Source organism: Chiloscyllium plagiosum, chromosome 15, assembly GCF_004010195.1.
Source record: "Chiloscyllium plagiosum isolate BGI_BamShark_2017 chromosome 15, ASM401019v2, whole genome shotgun sequence".
Taxonomy (NCBI): Eukaryota; Metazoa; Chordata; class Chondrichthyes; order Orectolobiformes; family Hemiscylliidae; genus Chiloscyllium; species Chiloscyllium plagiosum.
In genome coordinates, this window is record NC_057724.1 from 1876541 (window position 1) to 1893297 (window position 16757).

Genomic DNA, 16757 nt, shown 5'->3' on the forward strand with positions numbered 1-16757 from the left:
GCGCACGTTCATAGTTCCTTGAAAGTGGAGTCACAGGTAGATAGGATAGTGAAGAAGGCATTTGGTATGCTTTCCTTTATTGGTCAGGGTATTGAGTACAGGAGTTGGGAGGTCATGTTGCGGCTGTACAAGACATTGGTTAGGCCACTGTTGGAATATTGTGTGCAATTCTGGTCTCCTTCCTATCAGAAAGATGTTGTGAAACTTGAAAGTGTTCAGAAAAGATTTACAAAAATATTGCCAGAGTTGGAGGATTTGCGCTACAGGGAGAGGCTGAACAGACTGGGGCTGTTTTCCCTGGACCGTCAGAGGCTGAGGGGTGACCTTATAGAGATTTACAAAATTATAAGGGGCATGGATAGGATAAATAGGCAAAGTCTTTTATATGGGTCGGGGAGTCCAGAACTAGAGGGCATAGGTTTAGGGTGAGAGGGGAAAGATGTAAAAGAGACCTAAGGGGCAACTTTTTCATGCAGAGGGTGGTACGTGTATGGAATGAGCTGCCAGAGGATGTGGTGGAGGCTGGTACAATTGCAACATCTAAGAGGCATTTGGATGGGTATATGAATAGGAAGGGTTTGGAGGGATATGGGCCGGGTGCTGGCAGGTGTGACTAGATTGGGTTGGGATATCTGGTCGGCATGGACAGGTTGGACCGAAGGGTCTGTTTCCATGCTGTACATCTCTAGACTCTATGATTGTACTCTGTATGCTCTGTTCAATGATTGTTGAGTCAGGCCCACACTCCGACAATGCTCGTTGGCAGTAGATATCAGCAAAGGCCCTTGCTCACTGGTTAGCACTGCTGCCTCACAGCGCCAGAGATCCAGGTTCAATTCCAGCCTTGGGTGACTGTCTGTGTGGAGTTTGTACATTCTCCCCGTGTCTGCGTGGGTTTCCTCCAGGTGCTCTGGTTTCCTCCCATAGTCCAAAGATGCGCAGGTCAGGTGGAGCGGCCATGCTAAATTGCCCATAGTGTTAGGTGTATTAGTCAGGAGTAAATGTAGGGAAATGGGTTTGGGTGAGTTACTCTTCGGAGGGTCGGTGTGGACTTGTTGGGCCGAAGGGCCTGTTTCCACGATTTATGGAATCTAATCTAAATGGCTCACTGTGCAGTAATAAAGACTGCTTACAGGATTTGCACGTTGTACCTGTGAAAGGAGTGCATTAAACTGCACCTGAGACTGTGTCTGCAGTCAGAGAAATTCACACAGAAGATCATGAGGCAGAGGAAACAGAGGTGGCAAAAGTCAGGCCTAAGGTTGATTCTCCAACAGCATAGAGAGAGCATTTAACTATCCAATGTCGCTGTCAAGAGGTGAGCGTTTGGCAGTACACAGCAGGGCAGCAAGATCACTCACTCAACACCCACACTACTCTCAAGACAGCTATCAGGGCAGTGTCTCAACTGAAAGGCAGGCCTTGCCCTGACTCATCCATTCTATTAGAAGCAGCGTTACTTTGTGGCATTGCTCAGGAGCATGTGGGACGTGGATACAAGACAGTGACGGCCGGTGTTCTCACTATGGCTCCCAGTTCAATGCTACAGGTTTATCAGCACACATCCTAACATTTTTTTCTCTGTTTTACCCAGATAGGTGGATTGTTCCACAAGTGGCCCAACAAATGAATAATCTGTCAGCACATCAGCTCTCAGTGAAAACTGCAATAGAGGAGGAAATCGAGAGATTGGAAAATGGAGTCAGCAGGTTCGTGCATTGTACACTGTAAACAGCAGGGACACATGATTCCAGGACAAACAATGCACAGGAAGGGTGGCAGTTAAGGAATTGCATACACACTAACTGGGGTATAATTCCCACACAGACTGATTCTCACTGGGATATGGGTCCCACACACTTTAACTTTCATTGGGATATAGATTCCACACACATCAACTCTCATTGGGTCCCACATAAACCTATCTCCACAGAGATAAGCCTACCACGCACACTGACTCTCACCAGAATATTGTTTCCACGCACACTGACTCTCACTGGGATATTTCTACAAAACACATCAATTCTGACTAGGTATGGGTCCCACGTACATTGACTCTCACTTTGGTCCAGTTCTTCAAACATAAAATCTGTGGACCAAACACAGAAATTCTGTGGATCTGGCAATGTGACAATATGGATCAAAACTGAGTTAACATTTCAAGTCCACTGGTGCTGCCAGACCTGCTGAGTTTCTAGAACAATTTCTGTTCTCTTTCCAGATTTTCATCATCTGCAGTTCCTTGTTTTTAAATTCCATGGAACCGGAGTGACTTATTGCCCCAAGCCTGTTCCACTATGCTATGATATCTGGCTCACCGCAGGTGACAGTCCTGCCCAGTTCCTATAATTATGCTGGAAGAAGCATAGAGTTTCTATATCAGAAATAAAATTAAGCATTAAGTGTGCACAATTTAGCACGTGGTAATAGAATGTTCCAAAATTCTACCAACTTGTAGGTGTAGAATTTTTTTTTTAAATTCTCCCCAGTTGTAGGGAATCTTCCACAGGACACTAAATTCTGGGAATTTGGTGACTTGGGGGAAGAGGTGCTGTTGTTCTGTTTAAAAAGGCAATTGGTGTTCTCGAAGGAGGATTGACAGAGGGCCAGGACGAGAGTATTTGTTCTAATTCCTGTTTAAGCAAGGGGCTAACTGGAAACTGGAAGAAAGAATAGAATTATTTCTCCTCAGGTTATCAAGTTACAGATGAGTTTGTTGATTTGGAATCTATAAATTTTATTGGGACATATTATAATGGGGCGCTTTAATTCTCCAATTATCACTGATGTTAGAAAAGAGATAAATGTAAAGAAAATGTTCCTGAGAAATGTTTGGGAGAACCTCCTTATTATTATAAAACAGGTTGACACCCCCTCTGAGGACCAAAACTGAAACACCCAAAAAGGAGTGCCTCACCTGATAATCTGTTAAAAGGAGTGTGAGAGGAGGTGTAATCTGTTTTGTTAGCAGGTTCTAGTAATTAAGTAAAACAAATCCCTGATGCTCACTTAACAATCCACAAGTAACAATTTATTTAACTAAGTCTAACCATGAAGAAATTATCTAAACTATTAACAAACCAAACAATTCTTTTTTAACTAACTATTTCTGAATAACACAAGATTCTAATGGTATGCTGTTCAAATAAACACAAATCCCACTTATATAACAAAACAATAGAATTTAGTCTCTCAAAATTACAGCCAGGTTACATGTCTTCTGGAACTTTGTGTCTTCTCCACCGATCCTTCTGTCAGAAATGTTTTCTCTGTAGATTCTTGCATTAGGAATTTAGATGGTGTGGCAGGGTAATGTGGTAAATAAGATGGTGCTTTCTCTTAGAGCTGAGAACTGTTATGTCTTAGCAAATGTCACTTAGCTCTGGGGCGTTTTCCAAATACCCCCTTCCTTTATACTCATAATGATAGATCAATAGCCTCACTGGCATGTGCTATCGGTAGCAATCCTGAGATTACTATTCTGCTTGGTCTGCTTTATAGATTCCACCCGAACTCCCTATATTCACTTTTCAGGTCCTCTTCCCTTTTCCTAGCTAAGAATCCTGTAGACTTCATCTGAGACATCCCTGACCCTGGTATTGGGAGGCAATATATCATCCAGAAGTCTAGTTCGCAACCACAGCATCTCCCAGCCTTTCCTCTAACCATTGAATCTCCTCTCACTATCGCTTTCCTATTCTCCCCCCTTCCCTTCTAAGCCACAGTGCCAGGCTCAGTGCCAGAGACCTGGACGCTGTGGCTTTCCCTTGGTAGGTCATCCCTGCAACAGTATCCAAAGCGGGATACTTACTATTGAGGGGAATGTCCATAGGGGTCCCTACACTGTGTGCCTATTTTTGTCCCACTCCTGACAGTCACCCAGTTACCTTTATCCTGTAACTTAGGTGTGACTACCTCCCTACAACCCCTATCTATCACCCTCTCAGCCTCCCGAATGATCCAAAGTTCATCCAGTTCCAGCTCCAGTTCTCTAATGCAGTCTGTGAGGAGCTGGAGTTGAGTGCACTTCTCACAGGGACACTAGTGGTGACTCTTACCTCCCACATCCTGCAAAAGGAGCATGCAACTGCCCTAGCTTCCATCCCTTATGATTTAAGTTGCCAAAAGAGATTTAAAAAAACTTTATCTTACCAACTCGCCACACAGAGTGTAATTTGGTTTGTGGAGGAGGACAGGTGAGAAACACTGCGCGTGTAGTGTTTCGAGTTTAGCCACTTCCCGAATGTATTAGATCACATACCCAACAGTTCCCCATGTCCGCTTCCACTCCTGCTCAACCTTCACACCGCTGATTCATGAGGTAAATATTTTATATTCAAGTTTACCTTCCCAGCTGGCCCCTGGTTCATGCTCTCTCGCTGTTGAAATCGAGAGTTATAGAATCATAGTTATAGAGATGTACAGCACGGAAACAGACCCTTTGGTCCAACTCGTCCATGCCAACCAGATATCCCAACCCAATCCCTACCTGCTAACACCTGGCCCACATCCTTCCAAACCCTTGCTATTCATCTACCCATCCAGATGCTTTTAAATGTTGCAGTTGTACTATCCTCCACCATTTCTTCTGGCAGCCCATTCCACACGGCAGCCTGTGGCAGCCCTTATCATTAAGTGTGTAAGTCCTGCTAAGATTTGCTTTCCCAAAATGCAGCACCTTGCATTTATCTAAATTAAACTCCGTCTGCCACTCCTCAGCCCATTGGCCCATCTGATCAAGATCCCGTTGTAATCTGAGGTAATCTTCTTTGCTGTCCACTAGACCTCAAATTTTGGTGTCATCTGCAAACTTACTAACTATACCTGTTATGCTCACATCCAAATCATTTACATAAATGACGAAAAGTAGTGGATCCAGCACTGATCCTTGTGGCACTCCACTGGTCACAGGCCTCCAGTCTGTAAAACAACCCTCCACCACCACCCTCTGTCTTCTACCTTTGAGCCAGTTCTGTATCCAAATGGCTAGTTCTCCCTGTGTTCCATGAGATCTAACCTTGCTAACCAGTCTCCCATGGGGAACCTTGTTGAACGTCTTATTGAAGTCCACATAGATCACATCTACCATTCTGCCCTCATCAAACCCCTTTGTTACTGCTTCATAAAACTCAGTCAAGCTTGTGAGACATGATTTCCCACACACAAAGCCACGTTGACTATCCATAATCAGTTCTTGCCTTTCCAAATACATGTACATCCTGTCCTTCAGGATTCCCTCCAACAACTTGCCCACCACTGACATCAAACTCACCGGTCTATAGTTCACTGGAGTGTGTGGAATGAATTCCCAAAGGAAGTCGTAGATGGAGGTACAGTTAAAACATTTCAGAAACATTTGGATAGGTACATGAATAGGAAAGGTTTAGAGGGATATGGGCCAAATGCAGGCAAGTGAGACTAGCTTTGGGAAATTTGGACCAGTTGGACTGATTTCTTTTCTCGTGCTATGTGATTCTATAACAATGAAAACAATCTCTCAGCATCTCCCCTCTCAAGTACTCTAAGAATCTCATATGTTTCAATAAGGCACATTCTAAATTCCAACCAGTTCGGGTCCAAACTGCACAATCTCTCCTCGTAAAACAGTCCTTCCGTGGCTGGCTTCAACCTGGTGAACCTTTCTGGATTATATCCAATGCCAGTATATCTTTCCTTCAATAATGGGTCCAAAACTGTTCACAATAATCCAATCATGATCTGGCTTCTACTTTTATAGTCCTTTCGTTTGAAATAAAGGTCAGCATTCCATTTGTCTTCCCTATACTTGCTGAACTTGGATGTTTAATTTTTTTTGTGATTTGTGGACAAGGACTCAAATTCCCCTGTTTGTAGCTCTGCAGTTCTTGTCCATTTAAATAAAGTTCAGTTCCTTTATTCCTCCTGCCAAACTGTATAACCTCACATTTTTCCACATTGCATTCCATCAGCCAAGTTTTTGTCCATTCAGTTAACCTGTCTTGACCTCTTCACAGACTCTTTGTGTCAACCTTATCACTTGCCATCCCACTTATTTTTTATATTATCCACAAACATGATTCCAGTAAATTTACTTTCCTCATCCAAGTCATTAATGTTATCGTAAATAATTGTGGCCCCAGCAATGAACCCTGTGGGACACCACTAGTTATAGGTATCCATCCTGAAAATGCCTCCTCTTATCCAAACTCTCTACATTCTATGAGTTAGCCAATCCTCTATCAATGCTAATATTCTCCAACATCAGTTATCTTATTAAGTAACCTAACATGTAGTACCATAACAAAGGCCTTCTGAAAATCCAAATATACTACTTCCACAGCTTCTCCTTTATCTGTCCTGCTTTTGACTTCCTCAAGAAATCTTTGTAAGGAATCATTTTCTTCAGGAGGTCATGCTGACATTCCTTGACCATATTATGTATTTCTAAATATTCTGCTATAATATCCTTTATAATAGTCTCTAACATTTTCCCAATAAAATATGTTAAGGTAACTGGCCCACAGTTATCTTTTTATCTAGGCAAAAGTGGGTACTGCAGATGCTGGAGATTAGAGTCAAGATTAGAGTGGTGCTGGAAAAGGACAGCAGGTCAGGCAGCATCTGAGGAGAAGGAAAATCGATGTTTTGGGCAAAGGCCCTTCATCTTTCTATCTCCTTCCCTTTCTAAATAAATGTGTTACATTGGCAGCTTTTCAATCCTCTGGGACTCTCCAGAATTTAAGAATTTTTAGAAGATGACAATCTGTGCATCCATTATCTCTTCAGCTACCTCCTTTAGTATCCCAGTATGTGTCCTATCAGGTCCAGGAAAGTTAATGATCTTTCACCCCATTATTTTCCCTAGCACACTTTTCTCTTCCTCTCCTTTTGCCCCTTGAATATTTAGTAGTTTTGGAACACTGTTTGTGTCTTCTACTGTGAAGACTGATGAGAAGTATTTATTCAACTCCTTGGTAATTTCTCAGATCCCATTACTATTTCTCTCAAGAGCCTGTGCTCATTTTAAGTTCTCACTTCCTTTTTTTACATTTAAAGAAGCTCTTGCTCTCCATCTTGATATTTCTTGCACGTTTGCCCTTAAAGTGTATTTTCTCCCTCTTTATTGTTTTTAGTCATCTTTTATTGGATTTAAAACTTTCCCAGTTTTCTGCTTGCTGATAATCTTTGCCACATTATATGTTTTTTATTTTCTTTCAATCTGAAGCAATCCTTAACTTCCCCTGTTAACCAAAGTTAGCTATCCCCTTCCTTGAATCCTTCTTCCTCATTGGCTGTGAGTCGCACATTATTTTCTTACATGTTCTGCCATTGTTCCTCAACTGGGTTTGCTGCTAAATTCCTTTTCCAGTGCTGTTGAGCCTGCTCTTCCCTCGTTCCTTTGTAATTGCTAGGATTGGCAGATATTAGCAAAAATAAGGTTGGATAGACTTGGACTATTTTCGCTGGAGCATCAGAGGCTGAGGGTTTGAAGTACATAAAATTATGAGAGCATCGATAGAAAGATAGGGGTAAAGTTTAAAATGTGAGGCAATTTTTTTCATGCAAAAAGTGGTAGGTTCCTGGAATATGCTGTCGGGGAGGTGGTAGAAACAGATACAATAGCAAACTTTAAGAGGGACTTAGAAAGATACATGAACAGTAGGGAATAGAGGTATACAGACCATGTGCAGGCAGATGGGACTTGTTTAGAATAGCAACATAGATGGCAAAGACATGGTGGGCTGAAGGACCTGTTCCTGTGCTCTCGTCTTACCCTTAGATTAGATTAGATTCCCAACAGTATGGAAACAGGCCCTTTGGCCCAACCAGTCCACACCGACCCTCCGAAGAATAACCCACCCAGACCCATTTCCCTCTGACTAATGCACCTAACACTATGGACAATTTAGCATGGCCAACTCACCTGAACTGCACATTTTTGGACTGTGGGAGGAAACCGGAGCACCTGGAGGAAACCCACACAGACACGGGGAGACTGTGCAAACTCCACACAGACAGTCACCTGAGGCTGGAATTGAACGTGGGACACTGGTGCTATGAGGCAGCAGTGCTAACCACTGAGCCACCGTACCGCCTTACTAAAACTTAGCACAGTTGTTTTCAACCCAACTTCCTGCCTCTCAAACTGAATACTAAATTCTACCATGTTATGGCTACTATTTCCGAGGGAATCTTTCACTCTGATTTATTAATCCTGGTTCATTACATGTCACCAGACCCAAAAGAGCCAAATTCCTGGTTAGAATTACCACATTATGTTCTAGGAAACTCACCTGCACACACTCTCTGAATTCTTGCTCATGGCTAACTGCCAATCTGACTATCCCAATCGACATGAAGATTAAAGTCACTCATGATTAACATTCTGCTTTTGTTAAATACCCTCAATATTTCATTGAATACTGTCTGAATGATTTCTAAAGAAGTGTTTGATAAAGTACCACATAAAGTTATAGAGGTCTACAGCACAGAAGAAAGGTCCTTCACCCATTGAGTCTGTGCTGGTCAAAAATAGGCATCCAACTGTTCTATCCCATTTTTCAGCAGTTGGCTCATAGCTTTGTATGCTGTGGAACTGCAAATGCAAATCTAAATGCTCCTTAAATGTTACGAAGGTTTCTGCTCTGACCACTCTCACAGGCATGAGTTCCAGATTCTCATCATCCTCTGGATAAAAAGATTTCCTCACATCTCCTCCAAACATTTTGCCTTATACCTTAAATCTATGCCTCCAGTAATAAGGATGTTAAGGATATGAATAATAGAACTGAGGCTTTCAGAATTGGAGGGTCAGTGTTGGATGAAAATTTAGTTTAAGGACAGGAAGCAGTGAATGATGGTCGTCAGCTGTCTTTCTGTTGTCTTTCTCTCAGAGCAGTGCTGGGACACTGCTTTTCTTGCTCAATTTAAATAACTTGAATATTGAGAGAAGAGTAATATTTTCATAATTGCTGATGATAAAATTATGGCAAACTGTAAGAACATTCAACAGCATAGGAGTGGGTCCTTCAACTCACAATGTTGTGCTGAACAAGATGCTAAATTAAACTCATCTCTTCTGCCTGCCCTTGATCCATATCCCCCCATTCCTTACATATTCTTGTGCTTATCTAAAAGTCCTCTTAAATGCCCCTATTGCATTTGCCTCCACCACAACCCCTGGCAGTGCAGTCCAGACTCTTACCACTCTCTATGTAAAAAACTTGCCCCTCACAGCTCCCTTGAACTTTACTCCTCTTATGTTAAATGCATGCCCCCTACTTTTAGACATTTTAACTCTGGCAGAAAGATTCTGACAGTTAATCCTATCGAAACAACTCATAATTTTATAGACTTCTATCAAGTCTTACCTCAGCCTCCGCCATTCCAGAGAAAAGAATCTGAGTTTTTCTAACCTCTCCTTTTAACTCATATCCTCTAATCAAGGCAGCATCCTGGTAAATCTCTTCTGCACACTCTCCAAAGCCTCTACATCCTTCCTATAATGGGGTGACCAGAACTGAATGCAATACTTATATGTGGCCTAACCAGAGTCTTATAAAAATGCAACATGACATCCTGACTCTTGTACTCGATTCCCCAACCAATAAAGACAAGCATGTCATGCAACTTCTTTACCACCCGATATACTTGCTTGGCCACTTTCAGGGAGCTATGGACTTGAACTTGAAGATCCCTCTGTACATCAATGCCATTCAGAGTCCTGCTAATAACTTTTTCTTAACATTTGATATCTCAAAGTGCAGCACCTCACACCAACCTGGATTAAACTCTTTGTAATTTCTCTGCCCACATCTGCAACTGATCTATATCCTGCTGTATCCTCGGACAACCTTCTACACTATCCATAACTCCACCGAAATAAGGAGGGAGAAGATTAAATATGAGACTAAGCTAGCCAATAAAATAAAGGAAGACTGCAAGTGTTTCTTTAGATATATAAAAGGCAAGGAAACGGCTGAGGAACTGAATAATTACTTTGCGGCAGTCTTCAAAGTGGAAGACATGTGTAATATCCCAAAAATTCAAGACAGTGAGGGGGGCAGAGCTGAGTATGGTGGCCATCACCAAGGAGAAGGTACTAAAAAAACTGAATGGCCTGAAGGTAGATAAATAACCTGGACCAGATGGACTACACCCCAGAGTTCATTGGGAGATAACTGAAGAGATAGTGGAAGCGTTAGTGGTGATCTTTCAGGAATCGCTAGAATCAGGGAAGGACTCAGGGGACTGGAAAATCACTAATGTGATCGGCCTGTTTAAAAAGGGAGTGAGGCAGACAATGGAAAATTACAGGCCAATTAGCCTAACCTCATGTTGTGGGTGAGATCTTTGAAACCATTGTGAAGGATGAGATTTCTGAATACTTGGAAGTGTATGGTAAAATAGGGCAAAGTCAGCATGGATTCATCAAGGGGAAGTCATGCCTGACAAATCTGTTAGAATTCTTTGAGGAAGTAACAGCAGGTTAGACCAAGAATGCCAATGGATGTTATCAAACTGGATTTCAAGAAGGCCTTTGACAAGGAACCAGACAGGAGGCTACTGAGTAAGATAAGGGCCAATAGTGTCAGAGGCAAGGTGCTAGCATTGATAGAAGCTTGGCTGGCTGAAAGCAGAGATTGGGGATAAGGGGGTCCTTCTCAGGATGGCAGCCTGTGACAAGTGGTGTTCCGCAAGGCTCAGTGCTGGGACCACAACTGTTCACTTGAGACATTAACGATCAAGATGAAGAAACTGAGAGCATTATGGCTAAGTTTGCAGATGATACAAAGATAGGTAGAGGGACAGGTAGCATTGAGGAGGTGGAGAGGCAGCAGAAGGATCTGGACTGGTGAGTAGTGTGGGCAAACAGGTGGGAGATGGAGTACAACGTTGTGAAGTGTGAGGTCATGCACTTTGATTGGAAGAATAGAGGCATGAACTATTTTCTAAAGGGGGAGAAAATTCAGAAGTCTGAAGTGCAAAATGACTTGGGAGTTCTAGTCCAGAAATCTCGCAAGGCAAACTTATAAGTGTGGTCAATAGTTAGGAAGACAAATACAATGATGGTATTTATTTTGAGAGGGCTTGTATATAAATGCAGGCATATATTTCTTAGGCTCTATAAGGCCGTGATTAGATCACATTTGAAGTATTGTGCACAGTTTTAGGTCCCATATCTCAGGAAGGATGTACTGACCCTGGAGCATGTTCAGAGGAGGTTTACGAGAATGGGCCCAAGAATGAAAAGCTTAACATATGAAGAATGTTTGAGGACTCTAGGTCTATGCTCGATGGAGCTTAGAAGGACGAAAGTGGATCTAATTGAAACATACAGAATACTGAATGTTCTGAACAGAGTAGATATTGGGAAGATGTTTCCATTGGTAGGACAGCACACTCTTAGAGTAAAGGAAAGACCTTTTAGAATGGAGATAAGGAGTAACTTCTTCAGGCAGATAATGATGAATCTTTGGACTTCATTGCTACAGAAGGCTCTGGAAGCCAGATCATTGAATATATTAAGACAGATATTCTGAGTTCCTGAGTATCAAGGGGCTCAAGGGTTATGTGGAGAAAGAGGGAGAATGGGGTTGAGAAACTTATCAGCCACGATTGAATGGCAGAGCTGACCTGATGGGCTGAATGGCCTAATTTCTGCTCCTATGTCTTATGGCCTAGACCTTTTCTTGTTAGAATTCTTTCTTTTAAGCTTTCTTCATTTTTCTATCTTTTTCCCACAAGAAAAGAGACTGTGAGAGATGCTTTCTGAAGCAGGTTGTGGCTGGTCAGGATTTACGACGAACTTCGATAAAATGGCCATAAATTAAAGCATGCTGGGAAATGGAAGCCAACCTTGAGTAAAGTGACATGCTGCATTATCTAGATAGGCTCCAGCTGCCCACAGTTTGCAAACAAACCTGATAGCTGCAGACCCTGCAATACACACTTGAAGTTGGATTTGAATGGGACAATGGAATGTCGCCGTCAGGATAATCAGGAGCATTCGCATCATTCACCAGACATTGAGGCACCTCGCACTCTTATTTGGAGGAGGATGCATGCACCCAGCACCTACCATAATGGATACCTAAGGGCCATCCTGCCATCAACGTGCCAGTGCTGGTTGGGTCTGATCAATCAGGGTAATAGAACCCGATCAATCCATTGGCAGATCCCGAGACCCTCCCAAAAGGGCACAAAGACTTTGAAGGATAAGAATCACTGCAAAACCCTGCTCAGAGCGGTAACTCGAGAATAACTACCGAAAGAGAAGACACCCCTGAGACCCTCGGGAGAAGACCAGACGACATCACCACGTGGAGCCTGGTTAAGTTCTAGTGTGGTGGTGGCTGATCATACAACGTTATTTTAATGCATAAAGTAGTTTGTAGTGTTTATCGTTAGTTTATAGTATACTTTATTATTCTAACATTAATTGTGTCAAATAAATGAGTATTATTGTGTATCATTATTAATAGTTGACTCACAGTCCTTTTCCTGAATATGAGAATTTATAACACGCTGTGACTCCATCAGAGCTCTCTTGTCAGGTAGAATTTGACTGAATCAAAAGACATTAGTAAGCCTCAAATTATCCGTCTCACTGCTTCTAAAAGCAACAATGCATTACATAGCTCCCGATTTGCAACACTGAATTTTTAATTTGCAAAACTCTCCTGGTAATTCAATTAGATCAGTCCAATTTGCATTTCAATTTATAGTTCCAATAAAAAAGGAATTCTGCTCCCTCTTACAATTCAATTGAAGAAACTAGGAGTGTTCTCCTTGAAGGGCAGATTTGGTTGGCAACAAGTTTATGATCGGGTTAGATAGGTTTGACATGGAAATACTCTAGCCATCAGCTGATTGTTTAGATTACTTACAGTGTGGAAACAGGCCCTTCGGCCCAACAAGTCCACACCGACCCTCCGAAGAGCAACCCACCCAGACCCATTCCCCTACACCTAACACTACAGGCAATTTAGCATGGCCAATTCACCTAACCTGCAAATTTTTGGACTGTGGGAGGAAACCCACACAGACACGGGGAGAATGTGCAAACTCCACACAGACAGTTGCCTGAGGCGGGAATTGAACCCGGGTCTCTGGCGCTGTGAGGCAGCAGTGCTAACTGTTGTGCTACCGTGCCGCCTGAAAATGATCGGGTTAGATAGGTTTGACATGGAAATACTCTAGCCATCAGCTGATTGTAGAAGGACTCATGGGCAGTTCTAAGGTTTTTGCCCTGCTCCTCGGATGCTGCCTGGCCTGCTCTGCTTTTCCAGCACTACTCTAATCTAGTTCTAAGGTTTTGTCCAAGAGATTTAAGAGGGTTATAAGGCAGTGAGCAACAATGGCATGAACCTCACTGCCCATATGGGACTGGAAAAAGATGAATTATTTCAAAAACAAATTGAATGTGGAATGCAGGATTTTGGGGATAGAGTGAAGGCTTGCAGCTAATTGGATTGCTTCACTGGGAACTGCATAGTTTGATGGATCAGCCTTTTTGACCCACATGGAATGAGTCAATCATGTTATGTTTCACTTTTGTTACAGAACAGCATCTGCCTCTGATGATACCAGCTCTGAGTTGCAGAGAGTATCTGCTCTAGATCCAGGAGGGCTGCTCTCCCAGAATTCATTCCGAGGACAAGGGGCACTGTCCAGGTAAAGAGAATAATCAAGTGCACAGGTCACTGAGCTACCCGTCTTCATGGACAACACCGCTGTCAATCACATTCAGGTCTTCACCCTCAGACTTTTAACTCAGTCACCCTTCAACCTATTGCCCTTGCCCCGCTCACCTTTGACACTTTTGAATTAGTCACCGTTGACCTGCTCAAGCTGTAATATAGTTCAGGCAATGGGGAAACCCTGTCTGATTGAAACCTTGCCATTGGGAAGGTGGAGGGGTAGGAACACTGACAGCCAGTCTCCTGTCCTTGGCTCCTATCACCCCCTTGACTCCTATTGTACCTTCACACACTTGTGTTGAAGGATCCAAAGGCTAATTCCTGGTTTTGTCCCTGAATCAACACCACCAGCAGCCACACATCCCAGGTGCATTGCTGACAATGGACAGCTGCCAAACTCTGTTGGCTGGAAGTATTTGCTGGATGGAATTTGGCATTATAGATAATAGACAATAGGTGCAGGAGTAGGCCCTTCAGCCCTTCGAGCCAGTATCACCATTCATCATGATCATGGCTGATCATACACAATCAGCATCCTATTCCTGCCTTATCCCCATAACCCTTGATTCCATTATCTTTAAGAGCTCTATCCATCTCTTTCTTGAAAGTATCCAGAGACTTGGCCTCCACTGCCTTCTGGAGCAGAGCATTCCATATATCCACCACTCTCTGGGTGAAGAGGTTTCTCCTCAACTCTGTTCTAAATGGCCTACCCCTTATTTTTAAACTGTGTCCTCTGGTTCTGGACTCACCCATCAGCGGAAACGTGCTTCCTGCCTCCAGACTGTCCAATCCTTTAATAATCTTATATGTCTCAATCACTTCTCCTCCCATCCTTCTAAATTAGTGTATACAAGCCCAGTCGCTCCAATCTTTAAACATATGATAGTCCTGCCATTCTGGGAATTGACCTCGTGAACCTACACTGCACTCCCTCAATAGCCAGAATGTCCTTCCTCAAATTTGGAGACCAAAACTGCACACAATACTCCAGGTAGGGCCCTGTGCATCTGCAGAAGGACCTCTTTGCTCCTATACTCAATGCCTCTTTTTATGAAGGCCAGCATGCCATTGGCTTTCTTCACTGCCTGCTTGTACGTGCATGCTTGCTTTCATTGACCGATGTACAAGAATACCCAGATCTCATTGTACTTCCCTTTTACCTAACTTGACTACATTTAGATAGTAATCTGTCTTCCTGTTCTTACTACCAAAGTGGATAACCATACATTTATCCAGATTAAACTGCATCTGCCAAGTATCTGCCTACTCACCTAGCCTGTCCAGGTCACCCTGTATTCTCCTAATATCCTCCTCACATTTCACCCTGCCACCCAGCTTTGTGTCATCAACAAATTTGTGAATATTATCTTTAACGCCTTCATCCATATTGTTAATGTACATTGCAACAGCTGTGGTACCAGCACCGAACCTTGTGGTACCCCACTGGTCATTGCCTGTCATTCCAATAGGGACCTGTTTACCACTACTCTTTGCTTCCTTTTAGTCAGCCAATCCAAGTCAGTATTTTGCCCCCAATACCATATGCCCTAATTATCAAAAGCTTTCTGAAAGTCCTGGTATGCTACATCCACTGGCTCTCCCTTGTCCGTCTTCATAGTTACATCCTCAAAAAATTCCAGAAGATTAGTCAAGCACGATTTCCCCTGCATAACTCCATGCTGATTCTGACCCATCCTGTTACTGCTATATAAATGAGTCATAATTGGCTGTTATGTGCCTGAGTGGTACTTAATTTACTCAGCCTTCTTGACAAGCAATGGGGGTGGGGTCTTAGTTAAGACCTGCCACCTGCATTTGATGCAACTCTCTGTCTCTCATTCACACTCTTTGACTGATGTGGCATCCATCTGTGATCAGTCACCTTGTGGGAGCTCCACCTGACCAGAGATACATTCCTTACATAAAGCAGTTCAAAACTTGCTCCTTTATAAGCTTCACCTTGGCTGTAAACCTCCAGAATATTCACTCCCTCCCCTCCCCAACCCCAAAGCCTTCCCTAATTGCCTTGTCCCCCACCATTGCAGAGTCAAACACTCTCCATATCCCAGTACTGACTCCACTTCCATCGTGCCTGATTAATGATTGAGGAATGAGGAAAGTGGGGAACATGAAATGTTTGTTTGGAATTTAGGAAATCTTTAATTTTGGAACCACTTTGCAGAATGTGGAAACCTGAAGAGGAGCAGGAAACTCAGAGGCAGGTGTAATTGCGCAGACAGTTAAATTCACACAAGGTGTTTGAAGTGATTGTATGTAATGGTTGCCACAGACTGCACACAAAGGCAGAGCTGGATATCACACAACTACAAGAAGTTAGCTAGTACACTAACCGCAATTGCAATTCTCCATAAACATTATCAATTGCAGTTTCAAATTACCCAATAAACATGGTTCCAAAGTGATTATTTATTAGGAAAACAGTCTGTTAACTTTTGTCAGTACCACTTCCATCAGTCTCTGCACATGGATTTCATGCTAGTGTTAAAACATGCAGGTCTTCAAAAGATTTGCATCTGCATTGTCTTTGGCTATTTGTCTAGTATCTGCTCATTCCCAGGAAGTGTCATTCCTGTGGTGAGTACTGCTGCCATGGTAACTATTGATACTGATCCATTTTCATTGCTGAGTCTCTGAGACTGAAGGTTATTCCATACTTTACGCAGAGGTTGATATAACTTCTTACCGATAGGCTATGTGCAATGAAGATACAGCTTCTTTGGTTGTATATAAACGTATGAGGTTATTAGAAGAGTATCTGGTCATTCACCTCCGAGATTCGAGGTGACAATTATTCAACACCGGTCTTCGGTAGGCACATATGCTGACATTTGTTGAGAGTGTTTGTCGTGGATCACATAGTGTATCCAAATGATTCTTCACATTCAATTACATATAGTTAAGAGAAGACTCAACAACACAAATTTACTTAATATGGATATTTATTAAATAAATAAAAAGATGGAAAAAAACCAAGTCTCACGCCCTTCTGCCCATCAATCAATGTTCTGGAAGCTTAGTTTTGTTCCCAGCACCGTTCGCGATTCCAGTCTG

General features: G+C 42.7%; 1 protein-coding gene across 1 annotated transcript in view; it reads left to right on the plus strand.

Moving 5' to 3' along the window:
- LOC122557042 (cyclic nucleotide-gated olfactory channel-like) overlaps window positions 1-16757 on the plus strand; it is a 91306-nt gene that overhangs the window by 43070 nt on the left and 31479 nt on the right. The window contains exons 4-5 of the mRNA XM_043704274.1: window positions 1595-1709; window positions 13546-13656. Of these exons, the coding sequence (XP_043560209.1) occupies window positions 1627-1709; window positions 13546-13656 (194 nt within the window). The 5' untranslated portion in view covers window positions 1595-1626. The remainder of the gene's footprint in view (window positions 1-1594; window positions 1710-13545; window positions 13657-16757) is intronic.